This window comes from Cavia porcellus, unplaced genomic scaffold (assembly GCF_034190915.1).
Source record: "Cavia porcellus strain 051 isolate PalLab524CR breed Dunkin Hartley unplaced genomic scaffold, mCavPor4.1 scaffold_17, whole genome shotgun sequence".
NCBI classification, from domain to species: Eukaryota; Metazoa; Chordata; class Mammalia; order Rodentia; family Caviidae; genus Cavia; species Cavia porcellus.
The window spans coordinates 21,048,912-21,071,581 of record NW_026947500.1 but is presented as its reverse complement, the minus strand read 5'-3'; the positions used below and the strand labels follow the sequence as shown (position 1 = coordinate 21,071,581).

The following is a 22,670-nucleotide window of genomic DNA, read 5'->3' as shown; positions in this document are numbered from 1 at the left end:
TTCTCTAATATAACTCTGTGGGTTAACAGAAAAGCAACCTAATTTATGGCTAATCTGAGGTAAGTTAGAAAGGGAGAAAGGTACACATATACTAACAAATCTCTCAGGGTGAGCCTGTTCCCAGTGGGAGCAGACATTGAGGCAGAGAAGTCTGTGGAGTAGATGGCCATTGAGCAGCCAACCATCCGGCAGGCATGTGTGGGCGATTACCCAATGACTGGCTACAAAGCAGCCACTCATCACCATGAGACAAGGAAACAGGCTGCTGGCGGGTTGCCTAGCTGCTCCCAACGGCATGGTAAATCATCATGTGACCTGCAGCAGGGTGCTCGTTGCTGATCACCCAAGGAGCCACAAGGGGGTGGCCACTGACCCTGAGACCCGTCCCAAGATGGCGGCACCCTGTCATGTGGCAGAGGACCACAGGATGGCGGCTGTCCTCCACATAAATTGCAGCAACCATGTGGCCTGCCAGAAGGCTGGAATGCTGGAGACCAAGTATGGTGAGCTGGCGGAGAAAATAGTGATGCAGGGGAAGGAGACTAAGAACCCTCAGACAGGACAGATGGCTCAGGTAGGAGGGATTGAGAAGTTGGAGATTGGGGAGAGACGCTAGGGGAAGGATTAGAGATGCTAGGGAAAGGAATAGAGACCCTAGGGGATGGATTAGAGGCCCTTGTGGGTGAAGGAGGAGGAGAGGATAACGCAGGGGGTATAGAAACCTTTGGCTGAGAAGGCTGCAGGGTTCAATCTTGGGGGTGGAGGGAATAAAAGTGGGGAGCACATCATCTAATGGGTTGTGAGAGGAGGAGGGGAGAGTTTGTGGTGCAGTAGAGTTAGCAAAAAAATTTGAGCAGGTGTACATGATTTAATGAGAGAAGAGCACGTTCTTAGGGTAAGGAAAGCCTGTACAGATGGAATTTCTGCTAACTTGTTGCCAGTGTAACAAAAGTCACATAAATTTTTGAGAATACAGAGATCAAACGTCCCCTCTTTAGGCCATGGCTGCCGTTAAGTTCATAGGTCGGCCAAGCCTCCTGGCCGTAAAGGATTGTTTAATTCTTATGGTTTTCTTTAGGCCAAGGGTACCAAGGTTATGAACCAGCCACCCCAGAGTGTGTTATTTTGGGGAGAGGAAAAAGTATTTCCCATGACTAAATTAAAAGTGAGCCAAAAGGGATAATTTTGTTTTAAGGGTTAAGAACTCTGGCCCTCCCCCAAGGAATATGTTCCAGACCATGCCTAACCAAAAGAGATCCTCACCTATTTTGGAAGCACGATTAAAGCACAGCTCCGACCCAAACCCAGTGGTAGTCACCAAAAGGCACGGGTTGGGATCCCAGAACCACAGTGGTTCTGTCTCGGACTGTCCAAGAAACATGAGAACTGCTATCTCAGTCCAGGGACGGAATGGGTAATCTGGCATGAGCCCAGCCCACAGCCACGGAGAAAACCCCAGCTGGAAGTTGGCTCACCTGAGGTAAATGAACTAGGCCGGTGTTTGCAGGCTGGTGGCAACAAATTGAGCAGCTCCCACGTGTCGAGGAATTAATCCAAGATATGGTCTGGTCCGTGAATTAGCAGGGAGACTCAAACTGGGGAGTCACTCACACTGCCTCCCAGTCAGGGAACCCAATGATAGGATTTTCAGCGCAATGAAAGGAAAATATAAAGTAAAAATGGCCTTTATTTTAAGAGTGTGGAGAGAATCCCATGACCACCGGGGCCTGGCTTTCTCTTCCCGAAACGTGGTGTGGGGGGCATACATATAGTTTCCCACTGGGGTGGTGCTTAGGGTAGCATTGCTGATGTGTGAGCAGCTGGTTGCGACTTTTTTCATACACCAAGTAAGTTGTCATAGGGGAGGGGAAAGTGACCTCAAGGCAAACATCCCTTGGTCCTGCCTCCCACTGCCGTAATATTGTATCTAGGGCAAAATCCTTTCAGAACTAAGTGTTCTGGAGCAGCCAGCAAGGGCCAAGGAAACAGCATGGTGTCACGAGGTGAAGAAAGGGTTCCATGAAGAGCCAAAGGGTGATGCTAAAGTAAAAACCAAATATAACACTGGGCTGGCAACGTAAGGGTCACAGCCAACCTTGACAAGCACAGTCTCCACGGAGAGAGGACAGAGACCGACCAGCGAGTTGAGGGGAAAATGCAAAGTGAGAAAGGAAAGATCATGACACAGAAACCTGCAAAAGCCTGAAGAGCAAGCAAGAGGAAGCAGCAACTGCAGGATAATACACAGAAAAAGAAGGAATTTCTTAATGGCACGAACCAGAACTTGTTTGGATGCTGGTGAGAAAGGTCCAGAATAGGAGCCAAAGTAATGTGAAGACTAGGGTTTGCATAAAGATGGGGTTATAAAGACATTTGTGGAAACACTGCTTGTAATAGCAAAATGCAGGAAACAACTTAAATGCCCAACAGGAGCAGCGGCTACGTATAGCCATGTAGCCATTAAAAGTGATGTCTTATACCCACAGATACCACTATTTAATATTAAAGACTCAATGGATTGCTCCAAACTGGAGAAGAAGGCAAGAATTTCTGCTCTTGTCAGTTCTAGTCAATGTACTACAAGTTCCAGCCAGTGCAATAAGGCAAGAAAAAGAAAAGATGTTGAGTTTGGAAAAGAAGAAACACAACTGTCCTTACTTTCAGATGACATGAATGTCTATGTCAAATATTGTAAGAGATCTATAAAATAAAACAAAATAGCTCTCTTATAACTAACAGATTTAGCACAGCCACATGATAGAAAGACTACATGCAAAAATCAATTATATTTCTATAAATTACCAGTGGGCAATAGGAAACTGGAACTAAAACACAATACTGATCATAATTCTTGTGAAAAGAAAGGATTTTTGCCAAAATCCTAGCACAATTCTTTATAGACACCGATGAACTAAATCTAAACTTTAGATAGAAAAAGCAAAATAAGCAGGTCAATTTTGAGAAATAATAAAGCATGAAGGATTATAAACGTGACAAAGTTTTATGATTGTCACAGTCATGAAATACCGTGGTACTGACTGAGAGATAGAGACATAAATCAGTGAAACACAACAGAGGGTTCAGAATAGCCCCAGACACAGTGGCCAATTGATTTTAACAAAGGTGCAATACAGTTCCAAAAAAGGACAGTCCTTTCAACAAATGGTGTTTGAACCATTGAACATGAATTTCAGTCTATACTTTACATGTTACACTAAACTGGATCAGAGATCTAAGAGTGATATACAAAACTTACAGAGAAAAACATGACAAAAAATCTTTGCAACCTAAGGTTAGACACGGAACTTGTGGATATGACACCAAAGACAAATCCATAGAAAAATATATCAATCAATTGGACTTCATCACAGATAAAAATATTTTCTCTGCAAGAGTTTGTTCAAAGGATGAGTAACAGATTAAAAAAAACATTTGAAAATGCTGACAAAGAACTTGTATGCAGAGTACACAGAGAACCCTTTAAATGCTACACTGAGAAAACAAAAAACTGAATCAGAAAATGGTCAAAAACTAACCAGCTAAAGATATATGAATAGCAAACAAAAATCTCATTTATTGTCAAATATTTGTACCCAATAGAAGGACCTCTACACTAGATCAAAACAGACAATGACGCTAGTACTAATGTACTGGGACATTCACTGCTGGAACCCTGAGTTGCCATGGAAGGCGACCTCTCTATGGTGGCCAAGACCAAGCCCCATGGAGAGGCCTTGGTTAACATCACCAGCCCAGGTTGCACCCATGGCAAGAAATGCAGGTCAAAGGGACCTGCAGATGACCCAGGCCCCCGCCACTGTCCCCTCAATCCCTCCGAGGTACATATACCTTCAATCAGGTACAAGTCTTTTCCATCGTCCACTGTGCAAATTCATAACCTGCAGAATCTGTGAGCATAATGAAATAGCCACTATGAGATACGGGTCACCTCTATCACCAGCTGGAGTAACCAGAACACATCAGTACTCTGTTCACTCTGAAAAACACACTGATCTGTACATCATGAGTGTGTCTGCTACACATCTACTACCAAAGCTAAACTTACCTCTGCTATGTCCCCTTTCTTTTCTTTCTACCAATCAAGTCAGGTGCTTATAAAGAGGTATTATGTTGCTTCCAACCCTGTCAATATCTGTTCTTTTTATCGTTATAATTACCAGAGGAATTTTAAAAATATAAACCAATGAAATGTTGGCATGAAAGGAAAACAAGTTGTCGTTGTCAATTATTATAATGAAAACATGAGTGAGTGCTTTGGAAAGACTCAACAAGGGTGCCTTAGTATACTTCCTGCTACTATAACAAAATACTCAGGACCAGGTAATGTATAAAGAATAGAAAAGTTTATTTATTTATTAAGAATAGAAGCTTATAATCCTGGGATGTTGGGAATTCCAAGAGTGTGGTGCTGGCATCTACTTGACATCAGGTGAGGGACATCTCGCTAGATCAAAATATGGCAGAGAGCAGCACATGCCTGATCAATCATGCCAGAGAGCGCTCACTTGTAATGAAGCTAACCACTCAGCAACCCATTAATCCATGAACCCATAAATGGGTTCATCCAATCAAGCGGGCAGAGCCCTTGTGACCCAGCCAGCTCCCAAAAGTCTCATGACCAAATACCATGACTTTGGGGATTTTGTTTCCACCCCATGAGTTCTAGGAGTCACATCCAAACCATGCCAAAGGACAAATAAATAAAAGTTATTATTACAGAAGTAAGTGTGGACAAGATAACTGTAAAAGGTTATTGAGTAAATTCTGGAAAACCCAGAAAGATTCAGACTGCTTAATGTGACTACACGGTCATCCACTTTAAAGAATCAAAACTTGTAGCTGCTACCTTCCATGGTATGGTTTACACAGAAAGACAAGCTGTGATTCTGATGAGTGAACCATACAGAAAGGAAAGGACTTGGCCCTACATCAAAAGACTGGCATGAGAATATACTTTTGTATGTTTTAAGTTAAAATAAAATGTTTAATACACCAACCCTTTGACCCAGTAAATCCACTCCGGAGTATAAACCTAAGAGAAATGAAAACATATGTCCACAAAAATACTCAGGCAAAAATGTTCACAGCAGCATTACTCGTGATATCCCACCCTGGAAAACCAAATAGCCATCAACAAATTGTGATATATCTCTATGTGAAACAACACTATTTAGAAAAAAAGAAATGATCGCTACAACATAGATAAATCTCACAGATGTGGTGCTGATTAAAGTATTAACTGGAAGGCAAGGAGATAGAAAATTAAAATTTTGCTATCAGAAAGAGCTTCCGTCAAATATCAGGTCTGATGTTTTTCATCTTCCTCAAGTTTACTGTCCTCGGGCTTCCGTATCCTTATCTTTAAAAGGAGGGGAAAGATTATGCAGACTGCGGTTGCCTCCCTGTATCTCTTCGCTGAGACCTACTACTGTATTTTTACAAGATTCCTGCAAACCTTCCAACAGCGTCTCTCTCAGACCACTAGAGGGCAGTAGGGAGTCAATCCCGCTTGAACCGCCCATCTCCCCTGCCCGGAGCTGGGTGGATAAACTACTGTGCTTTTTGCATTATTCAGCCTCAGAACCAGACACAGCTGGGATCAAGCACTAGTGACAAGAGTCTTTGAAATGAAGCACCCAGGTCCCATTCCCAAGAACAAGAAGAAGATGACAGCCCAGGGGCCTGCTCTGTCCTCCTGCTCCTGCTACCTGTGCCCTAGGGATTTTCAGGACCAGCGCCCTGGGAGGTCGCACAGATGGGCAGCGTGGGATAATATTCCTGGGGACCCCTAGACCTCCACAGATGAGAGACCCAGTACACACACACATACAGAAACACAAATACAAGTGAGACGTGGCAGAGCTCCCTGCTCCTGAAGGATTTCAGATCGTGGAAAATTTGGAAAGTAGTCTATGTTAAAATCCAGACGTGAAGCCTGGCTGCAGAAGTCTGATTCCTCCTCTTATCTCCATGATACGTTGACACTGAAGAATACAGAGCTGTATTAGCCAGTCTTCCATCACTGTGACAAAACACCGGAGATAATCGACTGGCAAGGAGGAAAGAGTTCCCATCCTTTTTCCCCACAGTCCCGCCAGCATTTGTTATGGGTTGATTTCTTGATGGTAGCCATTCTTTCTGGAGTGAGATGGTATGCCAATGTTGTTTTAATTTGCATTTTTCAAATGACCAGTGATGGTGAACATTTCTTCATGTATTTATTTGCGATTTGTATGTCTTCATCTGAGATGTGCTTGTTTATCTCAGATGCCCGTTATGTAGGTACACATGTATAAACGTATGTATGTATATGTATATAAGGTGGATCACTGTGCTGCTGATCTCTGTTGATCCACTGAAAAGAACAGTTTGTGCTGTCATTGTTTGATTGTTTGATCCTTTTTGTGTGTGTGCCTAGATCATGTAACCTGAGCAGTTAAGATAACGATAAGCAATATGGTAACTGTGTTGATTTCCTGGGGTTTTTAAAAAATTCTGTATCATTTCTGTCCTTTTTCTGTTTAGTTTTTTTAAAATAAATTTTAAGAAAACAATTATGCCAATACCAATTTTTTAAAAAAGGAGAGATTTGTCTCACTGTTTTAGAGGTCTTTGGTGTTTGCTTGGCCCCACTGCTTGGGGCCTCTGTGAAGCCATGCATCACAGCAGAAGTACACAGTAATAGGAAGCCACTCACCTCATGGCTTCTAGGAAGCAAAAGGAGAAAGGGGAAGAGGCCAGCATCCGGCCATGCATCAAGGTCATGCCCCCAGTGACACGATACCCACCCTCTAGTCCTCATCTTTTAAATGCTCCATAGGTTGAGGACCCAGCCTTTAACATATGTGCCTTTGGGGATACTTATCCAAAACTTAGCAGGGACATAGTGTTTCTCCTTTGCCATCAATTCTGATGAAATAGCCTTAACCACACTGGCAGCCCTCCAGTGGGGTGTTTCAGCTAAGGTACGTAGGAAGGAGACGACCCGAAATAAATCCCCAGCTTTTCTCCTCCGTGGTCAGGTGAATCTGTGCAAAGTTACTTTATTTGTGCCTTGGTGTCCTCATCTATAAAATGAAGGCAACAGTAATACCAACTTCTTAAGTTATCACGAGGCTTCACATAGCCCTGGCTATGACTGATGTACAAGAAATAATAGCTGTTATGTAGTGCTAGAGGTGACAGGGACAATAATCTTAAAATACAGAGCTTTCATGCCCATTTCATAAGCCAGTTCAACATATCAGAGCCTTCACTAGGAAAAAATTCTCTTAAAAGATTTTCAAGAACTTTGTTGGGCAACAACTCAAATCAACTGGGGATTAATACACTGGAAAAATTCTTGTGCTGCACAACTAAAAATTATCTCTAAATATCTGCCCCTGGCTATATACACTGAAGTTCATTGTTTTTTTCACCTAAGCTACCTAAAGATATGAAGTAGCTCTTCCTCAGAGGCAAAATTGACCGAAGTTTGATACAGAAGTTTCCAGAAGCACAATGTCTACACTTGCATAGTTGCTTCATGATTAGTTGTGTAAGGATACAACTTAAAAGAGGAAAAGATTTATGTTAGCTCATTGCATCAGAAGTTCCAGCCCACGGTCACTTGGTTCTGTTGCTCCGAGGTCTGTGGTGTGGAAGAAACACCATGGTCCCATCACCTCGTGGCAGTCGTGCAGCAGAGCAAGAGACAAAGAACAGAGGGAAAGGGATTGGGAAAAAATGCTTCAAAGCCAACCCCTTGAGACCACTTCTCTTATCCATCTGAATTTGGACAGTACCCGAGGGCCAATTCTGCTTTCTTTCATTGTGCTACGAAGAACAGAAATTTAAAAATTTAAAAAAAAAAAAAAAAAGCAAAGGCTCAATCTCCAAAGCTCCAGACCAGAGCATTGATGAGTTAGACCCAGTAACCTGACCCTCGGCAACCTTTCCCCGCTTTGAACTTCATGAAAGATTCATCCATAAGGACCACATCACATGCATGTGATTAAGAGAGCGTAAATTCTGGGAGAGTCGTGTGTACTCAGATGCCCTTGAGATGCCTCTACATCTGTCCATCATTTCTGTCAATCATCCTGAGAGAGCCAGTGAGAGGCATCTGGGGCGGGCGCACATCTTTTTAAATACCAAAGTCTGATTTATCTGGACTCTTCATAGCTTAGCTTCCTGGCACCATTCTTGCCACTCTTTTGTTTCTGTTGGCACAGACCTGAGCACACCTTCCTGTTAACTTCAATGAACATAGCTGGGTTTTCTCATGTTACCAAGTATATACTTGCCGGTCTTTGCTCACCATCCAAGGAAACTGGAATCTATTTTTTGGATCCACCACACATGCTATCAGGACTATAAAAGTCTAGCTGATGTTTAGCAACCTCAGACATTCTTTTGATCCTTTACTTTGACACCCAACTATGATAGTAACCTACTAGGTATAATTGCTCTCAAGATGCCAATGACCAGAGGTATCATTCTGCTCACCACTTTTATTTAATAAGCTCTCTATAGAAATTCTTCAAGTGTTACCCACAGGCACCCTCCTCTCCTCACACGTGGAATGTTCCACTCCACAGCACAATACATGTTTGCACATCACAGCTTTCCCAAGACTGGAGTAAAGGCACAAAAATGTGTACTGTAAGTCCTGTGTCTGTGACATTGGCCACCTCCAGCTTCAGGGAGGCGAAGGGTTCTGGTCAGCTCCTCTGGTCCTCCTCAGCCCACGAAGAACACCAGGAAGAGAGGCGAAGCTGACCTCCAGCACGTCGCCCACGTTAGTTGACTTTGCGGTTCTGTGTTCTGTCATCTGACTGGCATGTCAGGAGGAGAGACTGGAAGGCCTGGCTGTAGAAGATCCAAGATGGGATCAGGTTCAGAAATTGTCCCTTTAATAGAAGAAAACTCAAGTAAAGAAATTGTAACTCAAATGCCTTAGTTTATACTCATGATTTTTAAGAATTATTATTTAGTGAAGTCCCCAAATCAGTGAAGTAGGCAGTTGCTGAAGCTGAAGGATGTTGCAACCCTTTCTCAGCAAACAAGGCTCCCTCAGCACCAATGTGGCCTTTGGATTCCCCATGGACACAGGATCATCTCGGAAGAAATTTAATTTGGGAAACTCTATGTGTCCTACCCACTTCCCACCACCTCTTTCTCTCAAAAAACATCTGTTTTACCTGCTGCTCCATTTCCCAGATGCCTTCATGCTCACTCTGCTAAGATTCTATTCAAATAAGACTCCGGGACAGAATCAGAAGGATTTCCCACCACCTGGCCCAGGCTGGAAGAGTGTGCCTAAGTCGCTCGCGTGAATGCATGAATGAGCTAATGGATGAAAGTCATTCACAGAAGCTTGTAAAACACCAGCATGCACTGTGCCCTCTTACGAGGAGGGGATGCCTTACACTCAGGCATGAAGTTTTAATGAAACACATCTCAGGCTGCAGGTACAGACCTGGTGCCCTAGAAGAGTCTGAGACCCCACAAACCAACGAGCTTTCTAAATCCATCAAGTTCCAAACTGGTTTCAATGATTAATTAATGTCCCTTTCTCTCTTGCTTTACCATGCACAAAACATTTTTATCCTAGCCTGTTTTTGGCATCTATTTGGCTGACACAATTAGAACTCATTACCTAAAAAAATCAAAAAGAAATATCAGGAAAGCATTCAACTATTGACATGGTAGAATTAGACCATGGAGCAAAATGTGTAGCAATAAGCTGGTAAGCTAGGATATTGTCTCAAGAACTTATTTTCTAGGCTGGGGATTTAGCTCAGTGGCATAAGCACCTGGCTGGCAAGCACAAGACCATGAGTTCAATCCCCAGGACAAAAAAAAAAAAAAAAAAAGGAAGAACATATTTTCCAAATGCAATAGATTCCATTTAGGAACTCAACATCCTGGAGGACTAGGTCACAATGCTCTTCAGAAGGTAGAGATAGCTACCCACAGGAGCTAGCTAGCCTTGGAGAGGGACAGGCAGAGACACTGTGTACAGAACATCTTTACTTTTTCTGCGTGTTCTGTGGGAATAGGTGGGGTGTGGAAGGAGAAAAAGGCACAGAAGTTGTTAGGAGTTCTCCCTCGCTATGTGCAGCCTCTGGACTTACCCTGGGGGCTGGGAGACTTGGCGTAAATATAGCGAATTGTGAGAAGTAAGGGTAACACTGAAGACCAAGGAGAGGGCATGCCTTCTCCCCTTCTGCTGAGGTGCAACCATAGAAAGTTATCCAGCCTGCTGACATAGGCATTGAGATGTGATGTTCTCAGCTTCCCTCAGGTCCATCCTGGTGACAATGGCAAGAGGAGAGCCAGAGGGCCTGAGAACCTCAGCTGTGAGTGGATGGCAGACCTGGATGGGAGGTGTCATGGAAACTTGGGGGTCTGCAAGGAGGCCCTGGCCAGGAAGTTCACTGGTGAAGCCAAAGGACAGCTTTAACATCTCTAACCTCCACAGACGTCCATTTCAGCAAAGTGAGCAGCATTGAAGATGAAGGACATCAGAGAACACACACATTAGGACAAGCATGAATCATGGGAGGGACTCTTTTCCCCAGCTGTCTTAGAAAGAGATAAGGAAGAAAGAAAATGCCTGGACACCTGAACATTCTGTTCATGTGACAAACTGAAAGCCCATTTCCTAATTCGTCATTGCACACTCTACTGGGATCTGGAGAAAAAACAGATCGAGAAGGGAAAACAGTTCTTTCCATATGTCCACTTTGCAGTGTGCGTGGAATGGGCACTTCTGCATACTGCTGAGCTTCTGCAGTTAAAAATAACAAGTGGTCAGGGTAAGAAAGTCCAGCAGCTTTTGTCCAAGTCTTTGCAAGTCCCAGGAGATGGCTGAATTTATTGCATCAAGCAATGAATCCTACTCGCATCTAAGGAAGGGAAGGAGAGAGATTAAAAGTAATTCTTACAGTAGGAAGGCTTCTGACACAGAGGAGACAGTTGACATGGTAGGTAAGCCAAGAACGTCCATCGAAAGTTCGGGAAACTGCACTGCATGGACGTGTGTGTTGGAGCCCCTGTTCTGTGTGATGCCCAAATCTGTCCTTGATTTGTGCTGCTGTTTTTCAAAGCATCCCAGGAGTGCTAAGAACTTCCCAGCCATCCAGCCTTATTTCCACATTCAGTGGAGCTTGAGATATGCTGGCTCTTTTTCAAGAGATCTTTCCCAATTCCTGGGAAGTGATATCATCTTGGTAGCTTAAAATTGGCCCCAATGGGAGTATTTACTCCAAGAAAATCAGCACATTCTATAAAGCAAACTGATTTTATCTCCCCCACCCCCACCCCCGCAAGGCTGATAAACACTTACTGCAGTCAGAGCCAAGGACAACAGCAGCAAACTCTAGATGTCTTTGGTGTTTCCTACCCCAAAGTTCCTGGGAGCCACTTTTAAGTCTAAGGGGAGAAGCAGGAGAGCCCAGGAGTGCACGGTTCTCTCCAGGACGAGCGCTCTGCTCTCCAGCTTAGCCATGCACTCCTCACCAGCTGTATCACACCTGGACAGCTCGCCCTTCACCTCACAGGCTTGCCATGAGAGAAAGCCACTGCGTGCTCCAAAAGTGAGAAAAAGCTAGCAGCCTTGCCTGGGGCTGCCCACCCACCCTCGTTCTCTACAAGAAAAGAAGTTGTGATTACCAAGATTTCATGGGCAAGGGAACCACAGGCTTCGTCTCCTGCCATGACGTAATTCAGTGATTCTTTCACAAATCCATCAGCACTTTTGGTCATCATGCTGGTGTCTCGATAATTTGTCATGGCAGTAGAAACAGCAAACGGGGTGAGAACCTACAATGAAAATACAGACCATGGCACCGAGAAGGGAAGAGCTGAAAACTCAGCACCCATTCTGCCATCCCCCACCTGTCTACTCTGTTCTCTTCCTGTAACACTGTCGGGGATCCTTGTTGCCAGAAATGGCACAGACGTGAGGACCAGAAAGTTTCATTTCTCAAGAGGAAACCTCAGCCACACTGACTCAGGGGCTCTGATATGCCAGCCCCTAGCACACAGGTGACTGCGAGGACAGAAGCTCTACCAGCAGACACAAAGAGAGGAGGACACTCAATTAGAAATTCAGACAAACGTCCAAAAAATTCAGTATAATTAGTTACATCCCAAGTATTGTATAGGCTGCATGTTTGCTAAAAACTCCTCATGTTTGTCTGACGTTTAAATTTAACTGGATGCTCTGCACTCCACCCTATCTTAGAATATTGCTTCTAATTCATATAACCAAAAGTGGAGCAATTTAAGCCCTCAGATTCCCATCGTTTCCCCTCCAGTTAGTTGCCGAGTAGCTCAAACTTCAGAATTTTTCTGTGTGGCAAGAGAAATAAGCAACCATATGTTGTACCCTGAAAATCCAGCATTGTTTCTATCCATGCTCTAACTGCACCCTCAACTCGCATGAGGCTGCTTAATCAGGTTTTACTATTATATTCTCAAACACAACACAGACCATCTGACTTCTTTAGAAAAACAAAAAAGATCCATGCTAGTTTTGTTTTACTTTCCTTCACATCACATTTAAAATCACATTGTTTTATAATTTAATCCAGCTGCATTGGCTCTTAGGGAAATTAATGCTGCGATTAATGTAACTAACACTTTTCTTCCAAGGATCCCAAAGGGTTGCTCCTTGAGAAATATCAGAAGCATTCTCAATCATAATTTTCAAATTTTTACAGTGAGAATTTTTAATGTACAAGATATGGACTCAATAAATATGGTTTAAGTGTATATACTAATATAGTAGTTATTAGATCTTCATGATAATTCTGAAAAGTAAGGAGGCATTATAAAACCCATCTTATAGGTGGGGAAACTGAGGTTCACAGAGGTTAAGCGTGCTACTCAGGAAGACTCAGATGATAAATGGCAGAGCCGAGATGAAATTGAACCCAAGTTTATGACACACATATCTTCATTCGTGTAACAAATATTCCTGAGTGCCAGTTCTGTGTCTTTTTAAGGCCAGTTGACTTTTGAAAGGGAAGTTTCTCAGACTTCTAGAGCAACAGCTTCAAGGCCCCAGGGCACGGGAGGGACAGCTCTCTAACACGTGTCTCCACACCTGGTGTCCTCATGGAACACATCACATTGGCAGCTACCGCACCTCTGGCCCACAATGATGAGCCAAGGTGATGCTAGGGTGTCACATGGCCAGGAAGCAGGAGGTTACAGGAGTCCCTTGGGTTCAGAAGTCACCAAGGATTTCTGGTTTTTTGTTCTTGGACACCTGACACAGCTGTACTTCCTGAGCCCCTGTAGTAAGTGTGACATGAGCACCACGTGTCATTTCCAGGCCAAAGTGAGACTTCTGATGTATCAAGAGGGACGACGCAGACGGGGCTGCTTCATCAGGCTGGGTGCACCACAGTGAGCTCCTGCCAGTCCGGGAACATGTCTGGGTGGGACTGGCTCAGCAGCGCAGGAGAAGGAGCTGCGGCACAGTGACACGGCAGGCACAGTCCCTCACCGTCTTCATTAATTTCTCTCGTTGCTGAGGCAAAATACTTGATGCCCAAAGTTAAAGGGAGGAAAGGTTTATTTGGCTCACAGTTTGCAGAGTTTTCATGCCACAGTCAGCTGGTCCCAAGGCAGGGTGATGTGGCAGACTAGCATCACAGGCAGAAGGAAGCAAAACAAGCAAGTGACAAGACAAGCTTCTTTCTGTCCCTTACTCTGAGACACAACCTGGAGTATGGGTGGTGCCATCGCTTCCCCTTCATCCTACCATGAACCAGCCACATGCTCTAGGTGCAGACCCCTCTGAAAAAGCCCCACCTATGACTGTATCAGGCTTTGGGGTCATCTAGACATGAGCTATAACGCTCACTCTGTGGTCATGAAAGTGATGGCTTTGGCTCAGTCCTGACCGTTAACACACACTGGACTGTTTACCAAGCTGGTAGATTATAGGAGTAGTCTGGACACTGAAAATCACTGTGTGTAGCAGTGACTTTAAAGACATAAATTTGAGTGCACCTTTTTAATTTCTTTCATTTTTTAATATTTTCTTTTTTTTTTGGTACTGGGAATTGAACTGAGGGCCTTGTGCTCACCAGTCAGGTGCTACACCACTGAGCTACATCCTGGCTAATCATATACCATAAAACTTCTTCCCAGCTACATCCTGGCTAATCATATACCATAAAACTTCTTCCCAGACAACAAAAACAAAACCACACAGCACAACTCTTCTGTATCCAGCTAATTTCAGATTCCAAAAACTGTGGAGCCCTTTGTGGCTGAACCCACACATATAAATCACTGACACTCAGGATGTCACGCGGACACTTGGGATGTCACACTCTTCAGCCTATGGACAGATAACCCCGGCCTGTTTAGATGGGGTCAGGGGGTCTCTGCACAGAGTATCCCTGCCCTCACTGCCCCACAACCAGAGTGTAGGGGTTACAAGAGCCATGGCCCCTAGGGAAGGCCCCTCTGTTCCCCTAGTTCCAACACAGACCAAGGGCCAGTTTTCTTTTGCTCACTTCCTGCAATTCCTCCCTCATTGGCCCATCTTCTGTATCTGGGTCAGAGAGGAAAAGATGGCCAGGCAAGATCCCAGTTGATAAAAAAGCCTTTGAATGGTGGACCAGAGATGCTCCAGTCCCTACCCCTTCCCCCCTTTCTCCTTTCCTCCTTCCCTCCCTCTTTCCGCTTGGCCAGGGCCAGCTGGCCACTTCCTAGGGAAGGCTAAGGCAGCACAGGGCCATGCAGTCTTTGTCCTGTGGCACCACTGGGTCGGTCGCAAGAGGGTCTGCAGCACATCGGGTCACCCACATCTCTGCCCATCTCCTCTCTCAGAACCAAGGCACAAGTTGGGCAGCAGAAACCATAGGACTGCGGTGGCTGCAGCTGCCAGGGAAACACCCCAGAACCCACCGATCACCGCCCGGCTTGTCTCTCCATGGGATGCACACACACAGCCAGTCCCGCAGGAGTCGGTGGCACAGGCCCATGATGCCCAAGTTCTCCATACCCACCCATCTCACCTGGATAATGATCCCTTTCTCTCTATATTCCATTTGCAGCGCCTTGGAAAACATGCGCACGAAAGCCTAGAGTGAGACAGAGAAGCAGCTCAGGTCCAGAGCCACCTGACTCAGATTTCCAAGGGTACCACAGAGATGTGGCAGGCTTGGGAGCCACATTGGCCAAAGAACACACCTCCAGTTATGCAGGAAGGAGATGTTCTGGAGAGCTACTGTCCAGCATGGTGACTGCATATTGCATACTTTAAAGTTGCTGAGAGTGGGGGCCTTAGATCTTAAATGTTCTCATCACAAAAAATAAAAATGCAAGGTCAGAGGTTATGTTAAGTAGCTCACTCTAATCCTTCCACAACGTACACATCTATCAAAGCATCAGGCTGTACACTTGTCAATTATACCCTAATCCAAGCAGGTAGGGGATGAGAAAGTAGGAAAAACAGCAATTTGTCCTCGTTCCCCAGTCTAGGCAGAGTAACCTGGATCAGCAAGAACATAACCTTAAAATAAATACATGCCTAGGGCCACTGCATGCGGGTTAGCCTACAAGGCAGCACTTCCTGATGAGGTCCCTGCTATCCCTCAGACTGCTTCTATGATGAGGCATGGTGGCAGGGGCACCAGGCTAGGCCTCCAGGACCTCCAGGACCTCCAGGAAGCCACAGGACCACTTGTGAGCAAACAGAAAGAGAGCAAGGCTCTCAGCCAGAAGTGTCTGGGCTGGAGGTGTGCTGCCCAAAGGGGAAGCTTTTTCTAACTTGCATCCAGACCCTCCATGGGCCACCTCTGTCTCACAAGACTGCCTCCAAGCCAGCCTGTCCATCAACTTGCACTGTGGTCCAAAGGCAAATGCTGCCCATGAGAAACAAGAGGAAGAAGGAAGAAAAGCAATAATGTGTCACTCACCTTGGAAGCTGAGTACAGAGAGAACAGAGGCCAAGGACGGAGGGATGCCCCTGAAGAAATGTTCAAGATGAGACCTTTCCTCCTAAAAAGCAAAGAAACCAAGTTTCCGTGGCTTTGTGCCCGATCCCATCTTGGGTAGAAAGCCACCAAAGGGACTCTGAATGCCCTCACACTCTGCTCTCTCTAGATGTTCATGGTTCTAAGAGCTCTGTGTCCAAGAACTGTGTTGGAACTTCCCCTAAGTTCTCCAGGAGCACGCTGCACGGTGGTGTCGCTGATAAGCACGTGACATTAAGGGCTTGTTCCTGGAAACTTGTTCCTGGCTCTGCCAGGACAAAGGTCTCCCCATCAGAATGCAGATTCCGCTAGGACAAAAGTCTCCCCACCAAAATACAGATGGCCGACTGAGGCCAAACAAGATTCCAGGAGGAAGGGGTCCTCTTGTGTAACACAAGCTGCAGGTCTCTTCTGGCACACATAGATGCCCCACAGCAGGACAGATGTTCCCTTCTAGGGTGGAATTTGGTGGTCCATCAGTGGCTCACACAGACAAGTCCTGGGGGGTGTCTTCCCTGTCTTTTTGAAATGCAGCATCTTTAATCCTTCCCAGTTAGATATTTGGAGGGGAGGGCAGGGGCGAGGAACTGCAAATGCAAAGCATGCCAAGCCCTTCATTGCCCTAGAGAAGCTAAAGCTATTAACCATTTGTTTTTAATGACAACCACCTGAGAAAAACCAGCTCCTGCATTCAGATTATAACAAAGTGGTATACATAAACATGGAATAAATGAAGGGCCTGATTGGTCAGAGTGCTCATTCTAACAAAGGCTGAAATTCATAAGAAAAAAGATATGGTCTTGGTCTCTGGCCAACTGGCTTCTTTTATGCTCATGAGTTAATTTTCTATAAGCCAATATGTGCTGAAATGGCTCATTTCTTCTTCCTTCCAGTGTGTGTTACCCTTGACCTTCAAATACATGAATCTGTTTGAAGATCTGGCGTAGGCCAGAACAGTGTGTTTCCTCCCCCACAAGCTCCGAGTACTTTCATGCTGGCTGTTATCACTGGTCAAACCAGCAGCTGGATGGGCCCTGTCCCCCTAGTTAGCTGACTGCCAGGGCAGAAGGCCATGTTGCTCAAGACTTTCAAAGACAGCTCTTACCTTGATTCCATGTGTCTCAGGACCACCTGTGTCATCTAGAAGAGAAGGCCAAAGTTAAGCCCTGGCCCAGCACCAAGGAGCAAAGAGTGGTCCTGGGGGAAGGACATCCTAGAGGAAGCTGAGGGAGAGCCGAACCTCCTTAGGTGACCTTGAAAATTGCTCAGTGAGAGGTCACTCTGGCAACCAAGCAGTAGGGCTGGAAACCCAGGAGGCAATTTGACAAACAGCACGTTATTTATAGGCTTCTAGTTTCTTCCCCCTAAAGTCTTCCTGGTAAAGGAGGCCATTATGAAGTTGTGGGAGTTGGCTTAGGGCTGTGGAGTGAAGACAGTGATTCCTGTACATTCTCTATTTTGAATGACAGGCAAAATCAGGCTGGCCAGCATATCCCTCCGTGATGGACTGGAACTACTGAAGCATCCAGGTGCATCCCAGATGCATCTCTTCATCCAACAGGGGCAGCCCGGTACATAGCTACGGGAACAGAACACATGGCTACTCCTGTCTCTTGGAATTACAGATGCGTTGCGATGTCCCATCCTGCCACCACCAAAGGTGTCAGTTCTGTAAGCTAAATACTCTGTTTAGAGAGTTTTTCACTGAAGTATCACAAGGCCCACTTTTTAAGAATTGAGAAAGAGGCAGTTTCATGGACTGAAATGTGTCTAACACACACTGGACTGCAGCCAAGGCTTGTCCTAGGGACAGATTTGCAATGGGAAGGGTCCAAATGGAAGGAGGACAGCAGACACACACTGTCTTTTCCCACTGTCCAGGGCCCCTGCAGCAGCTTCTCAACTCACCGCCACCACTGCTGTCGTCCCCAGGCCTGGCTCCGTGCCCCCAGATCATGCTCTTTCTGGGGGGTTGGGTGGGGGCTCTCTAGAACTCCCCGCTCTGCCTCTGACACACAGGGTGTGGACAGAGGCAAGAGCAGGATGAGGAACCAGATTGTATCTCCCTGCTCCTGCCCCTGCCCCTGCCTCTCCAGCTCCCCTGGGGACATTCTTGGAGTCCTGCGGAGACACCAGCTTGTCCTCAAAGTCTCCCTCTCCTGGGAAGAGCCTTTTGGGGTCACAGTCCCAATTAAGGGAGATGATGCTGGACAGGGGGCCCCGTGTTTAGCCTCATCCCACCTTTCCGTAACCCTCAAACTCATTCTCCCATCTCTGCCCCTCACAGAGAACTTGACTATTTCCAGCTGGCATCTGTAAAGTAATTCAGTGACACCAATCATGCTGCCATCCAGCAGAGCTCATTTTGGCACGGCGTGTTTAGAAGCTAATCTTTTCTTTCTTTTCTTTGTTACTTAGGGAACTCAATATCTATCAACAAACAAAACAATTTTTTTTTTGACAAATCAAAGCATTTCTTTGCTAAAGGCATCAGAGGGCTGTCAAACCTATTTAGGGAAAACTACATGATCAAACAGCCCAAGACGGAAAGATCAATGTGTAAAATAATGTGAAAGAGTTTAGTGGTAAGGCTACAGACAACAGTTGGACACATAAAACTTAAAATTACATCAGCTGGGAGCTTTAAAAAGCAGAAAAAAGAATGTGTTTACTCAATAACAATCGAGCAGGAAACTATAAAATATCAGCCGGCTTACAGAAAACAACCAGTGGTAAAGATAATTGTTGTCAGCCTGACTTTCCCACCTGAAAATAATTTTTGTGCTACATAGCTTACAGCGCCCTTGTCCTTCCTTGACAGGGATCTGGTTTCCCTTTGAGAAATGAGTCCTCCTCCATTACTAGTCTAGGTGATTCAGATGAGAGCAGCTAAGTCGCTCCCACTCTCCAACGATGGTTCCAGCTCCTTGGAAGCAGGGCTCTCACTTTACCCAGCTCCGCAGCTCCACTGCTGCTCCCAGAGTGGTCACAGGGCTGCCACGTACAGCTGCGGACTTTGTGAACTGAGCAAAGTGGTGAGCTATGGAGCAAGTACAGGCAGGAAACTCAGGGCTCACTCGCTAGCTACAAACTGTGGTGGAGACAGAGGGCTTGAGCTCCCCAAAAGAAGGAGAAGCATCGTGTTCACCCAAAAGCAACATCTATTAACTGAGTTGCATGGCCTTGGCTGGCTCTGTTCTTAAGTGGCACAGTTTTCTAGACTGCCTGTCCAAAGAATCTGCCTTTTTCCTTGTTCAGGCATAGCATAGGGCAGCCTTAAAGTCACATTATGACTGTTCAGCTCATCTCAGTCAAAGAATCAGAATGCTGAATGTACCTAAGACATGGTTGGGTCCAGCACTCATGAAGTTCAAGGGAGCTAGCTAACCTGCCCAGTGCTGTCCAGTTACTGTAGTTAGAGCAGAGATGGGTTCAGAACGCAGTATTCCCCATGCATCTGAGGGAGGAGCATTCTAAGACACTCAGTAGATGCCTGGAATCAAGGACAGTACCAAGTTTCTAGGGACCCTGGTGTTCTCTCCTACTCCGACACATCTGCGGTAAATTTTATCTGATATATTAGGCATACTAGGAGATTAATAATGGATAATAATACAATGAAACAATGATAATGATACAGTGTAATATATTATTCTAATGTGATCTCTCTCTCTCTCTCTCTCTCTCTCTCTCTCTCTCTTCTCTCTTAAAACATAGAAGTTCCCATATAATATTTTGGGACCATGATTGATCACAAGTAAAAACAGTAAAAAGCAAAGCCATGGTTAAAGGCTTCAAATAAACAAATATTTTTTGATTAACAAAAGGTCCAGAAAGCCTAATCCATGCCTCCTGCCATTCTTCCTCCCAGAGTGGACTTTCATCTATTTACAAAAACTAAAATTAGAGAAGGGTATTAAATTTTTAAAATTGCCTTGAAATCCTGAATATATTTTGGCATCATCAGGTCTAATATGTAACAAAACAGAACGTAGAAGTAGATTCAGATCATAGAATGAATTCATCACTGTGTTTTCTCGGTGCAAACAGAATAAAATAGCAAAAGATTATAACATGGCTTCTCAGTCAAGGGTGGCTCAGTTTCAGACATTCCTCTTTCCCTGGGATGGGGCAGTTCTCTGAAGCTGACATATTCCAACAACTACTACATTTTAGTGCATTTAACACAGAGATTTACATACCTTGATTACCGAGGTGATGTTACAGTGGATGAGGCTCTGTAATAAATAATCACAACCAAGAATCAGATTGTTAAGAAACTGGCTTGGAAAATATTTAGTGGCAAAGAACCATTAAGTGGGCCAAAGCTTGTGGCTGGCTGGTTCCGTCTCTCGCCCAGTCCTCAAATCAGTCTCCTGATTGATTTTCAGCAGGGGTGCACTAGCACTGGAAACCACACAGGTTCGCTCTATGGTTCTACAGTATGTGACCTTGCCTGTAAGTCAGTCACAAGCTTCCTTGAACATGTCAGGGGAGTAGAGTCAACTTTTTAAAGAAAATAAGCTAGGGGCTGGAGATTTAGCTCAGTGGCATAAGCGCCTGCCTTGTAAGCAGGCAGTCATGAGTTCGATCCCCGGTACCGGTAAAAACAAAAAAGACAAAAAATAAATAAATAAATAAATAAGCTGGTGCCTGACTTGGTATCATATGCAATGTGCACACAGTAGAATCCGTGCCTGGAAGGCTGGATTTGGATCTCCTCTGGGGCCAGGGATGTGCCAGGTGACACCTTCTCCTCAATGCTGGACCCCAAAACAAGGTGCGGTCCCAGTCAGCCCCTTGGCCAGAAGGGGCATGGCGGCAGTGTACAGTGTCCTGCTGCGCGAGGTGGGAGCAGGCTAAGTGTGTTAAATGCGTGTGTGGCCTATATTCTCACCTTGTGAGGGGCTTACTGGAATGAACTCCATCTAAGTTGAGGAGCACCCATATTCAATTATCACCGAGAGGAAGCAGGGATAGCCTGTGTGGGCCTAAGAGACAATAGCACCGAGGGTAGAAACATGAGAGGTTGTATGATAGAAGACAGAGGTTCTGGGTTACATAGGGCAGTCACAAAAATCAATAAAGCTACTAGAATCTCCTAGGACAAACAGAGAAGCACAGACTTGTGCCAGAAACAGGAGTGAGGAACAGCAGAGGCCACCGGGTTTATATGCTGTCCAGAGAGGAGTCAGGTGAGGGTGTGCAACAGCATCCCAGCCTCCTGGCACGGAGACCCCACCTAAAAACGGCCCTGGGACAGCTGTGGAATTGAGGAGAGAAAGCCCAGCACCCACTCTGAGTGGCAGAACCCCTGGCTTCAAAAGACAGGGCCCTGGAAAAGGCTGATGGAAGAGCATCTGGGAACTGTTAGGTTCTCAAAAACTTTGCTCATGGCTGGCAATGCCAACCACAGGTCTGAGCAAAGTGGGCTGAATTCACGAACCCTTCCAGCAAGGGTCTGTGTCACACATACCAGCCCTCCATGCTGCAAGCTCCATGCCCGATCAGCTATTGGGTCCGATCAGCTATTCATGGATCAAAATTATTTCTTTAATTGCATCTGTACTGGAAATACACAGGGGTTTTGTCACTATTCTCTAAACAATACAGTAAAACAACTACATTCAAGGCATTTGTTCTGTATTAGGTATCACAAGTAACCTGGAGGTGATCTAAAGTACACAGGAAGATGTGCCCTGGTTCTATGGGACTTGAGCACCCATGGATTTAGGTATCCACAGGAGTCCTGGAACTAGTACCCCCTGGATGCTGGGGACACCTGTTTCTCCTTCACAAAAAAAGTGAAATAAATCTTCTTTGCTTAGAAAGACAGGCAAAGCCAAAGAGCTGGGCTGCTCCCCTGTACACCAATAGCTATGAATTCACTGAGAAGAATCACCCTTCTATCAAGCAGGGTGCGGAGCTTCAAAAATGGGACAATGGCCAGGAGAATTTTGATATGCAGAGAAGAGGAAAGATGTCCTCATTCAAGAGATAGTCCTGAAAAGATAGATGTCTCTTGACTGTAAAAGGTAAAAATAGAGATCTCAAGACCTTCACCGTGCAATAGAGAATGCGTTTCCCATGACTCCTCCCTCACCCCTAGCAGTCACGGATCGCAGGGGTCAGTTCTGTGCTGGAGGAAACGTGCACAAAAGAGCCCAGGCCCACCTGGATGCTGTCCGGTGTGGTAAGGAAATGGCTCGGGACACGGCTTGCAAGCATTCCAACATTGTTGACTGATGGAAAGGGGCGAAACAAAAACGCATCAGAAGAGTAGGTAGGAAATTCCCAAAGAGGCACGTGCAAAAGATTTATTTATACACAAGATAGTGGAAATGAGATGGGAAAAAAACAAGTCTCCAAAACCAGGTATGTGGTCATGCAGCGAAAAACTACAGCTGCTTGAAATTTTAGATACAGGTAAATATTTGATATCAGTTTTAAAGTATGAAACAGTAAGTACACGTAATTCCGTTTTTTGAAAATGTGTGCATATATGTAAAAATGCTATCTCCAATTTTGAAGATTTTAAGAAATTTGTAGTTTTCTTTTATGTGTCTGTTCTCTCAAATTTTTCTACATTGATATGTTTTACATTTTTGTTTATGACTATGTAATGTTTTTAATTCAGCAAGAAGCTTAGAAATCAAATCTTAC

The 22,670-nt window shown here is 45.1% G+C and overlaps 1 protein-coding gene across 8 annotated transcripts in view; it reads right to left on the bottom strand.

Moving 5' to 3' along the window:
• Window positions 1–8,498: 8,498 nt before the first annotated feature.
• Window positions 8,499–22,670, bottom strand: part of Hsd17b3 (hydroxysteroid 17-beta dehydrogenase 3) — a 66,854-nt gene continuing 52,682 nt past the window's right edge. For 4 of the 8 annotated variants that reach the window (XM_063227385.1, XM_063227386.1, XM_003468399.4 and 1 more), the window contains 7 exons: window positions 22,182–22,249; window positions 20,210–20,245; window positions 17,113–17,147; window positions 15,951–16,032; window positions 15,048–15,113; window positions 11,680–11,829; window positions 8,499–8,912 (listed from right to left, as the gene is read on the bottom strand). In XM_063227385.1, the coding sequence (XP_063083455.1) occupies window positions 8,802–8,912; window positions 11,680–11,829; window positions 15,048–15,113; window positions 15,951–16,032; window positions 17,113–17,147; window positions 20,210–20,245; window positions 22,182–22,249 (548 nt within the window). In that variant the 3' untranslated portion in view covers window positions 8,499–8,801. The other 4 variants (XM_013150687.3, XM_013150686.3, XM_063227384.1 and 1 more) reach the window with 4 other exon arrangements.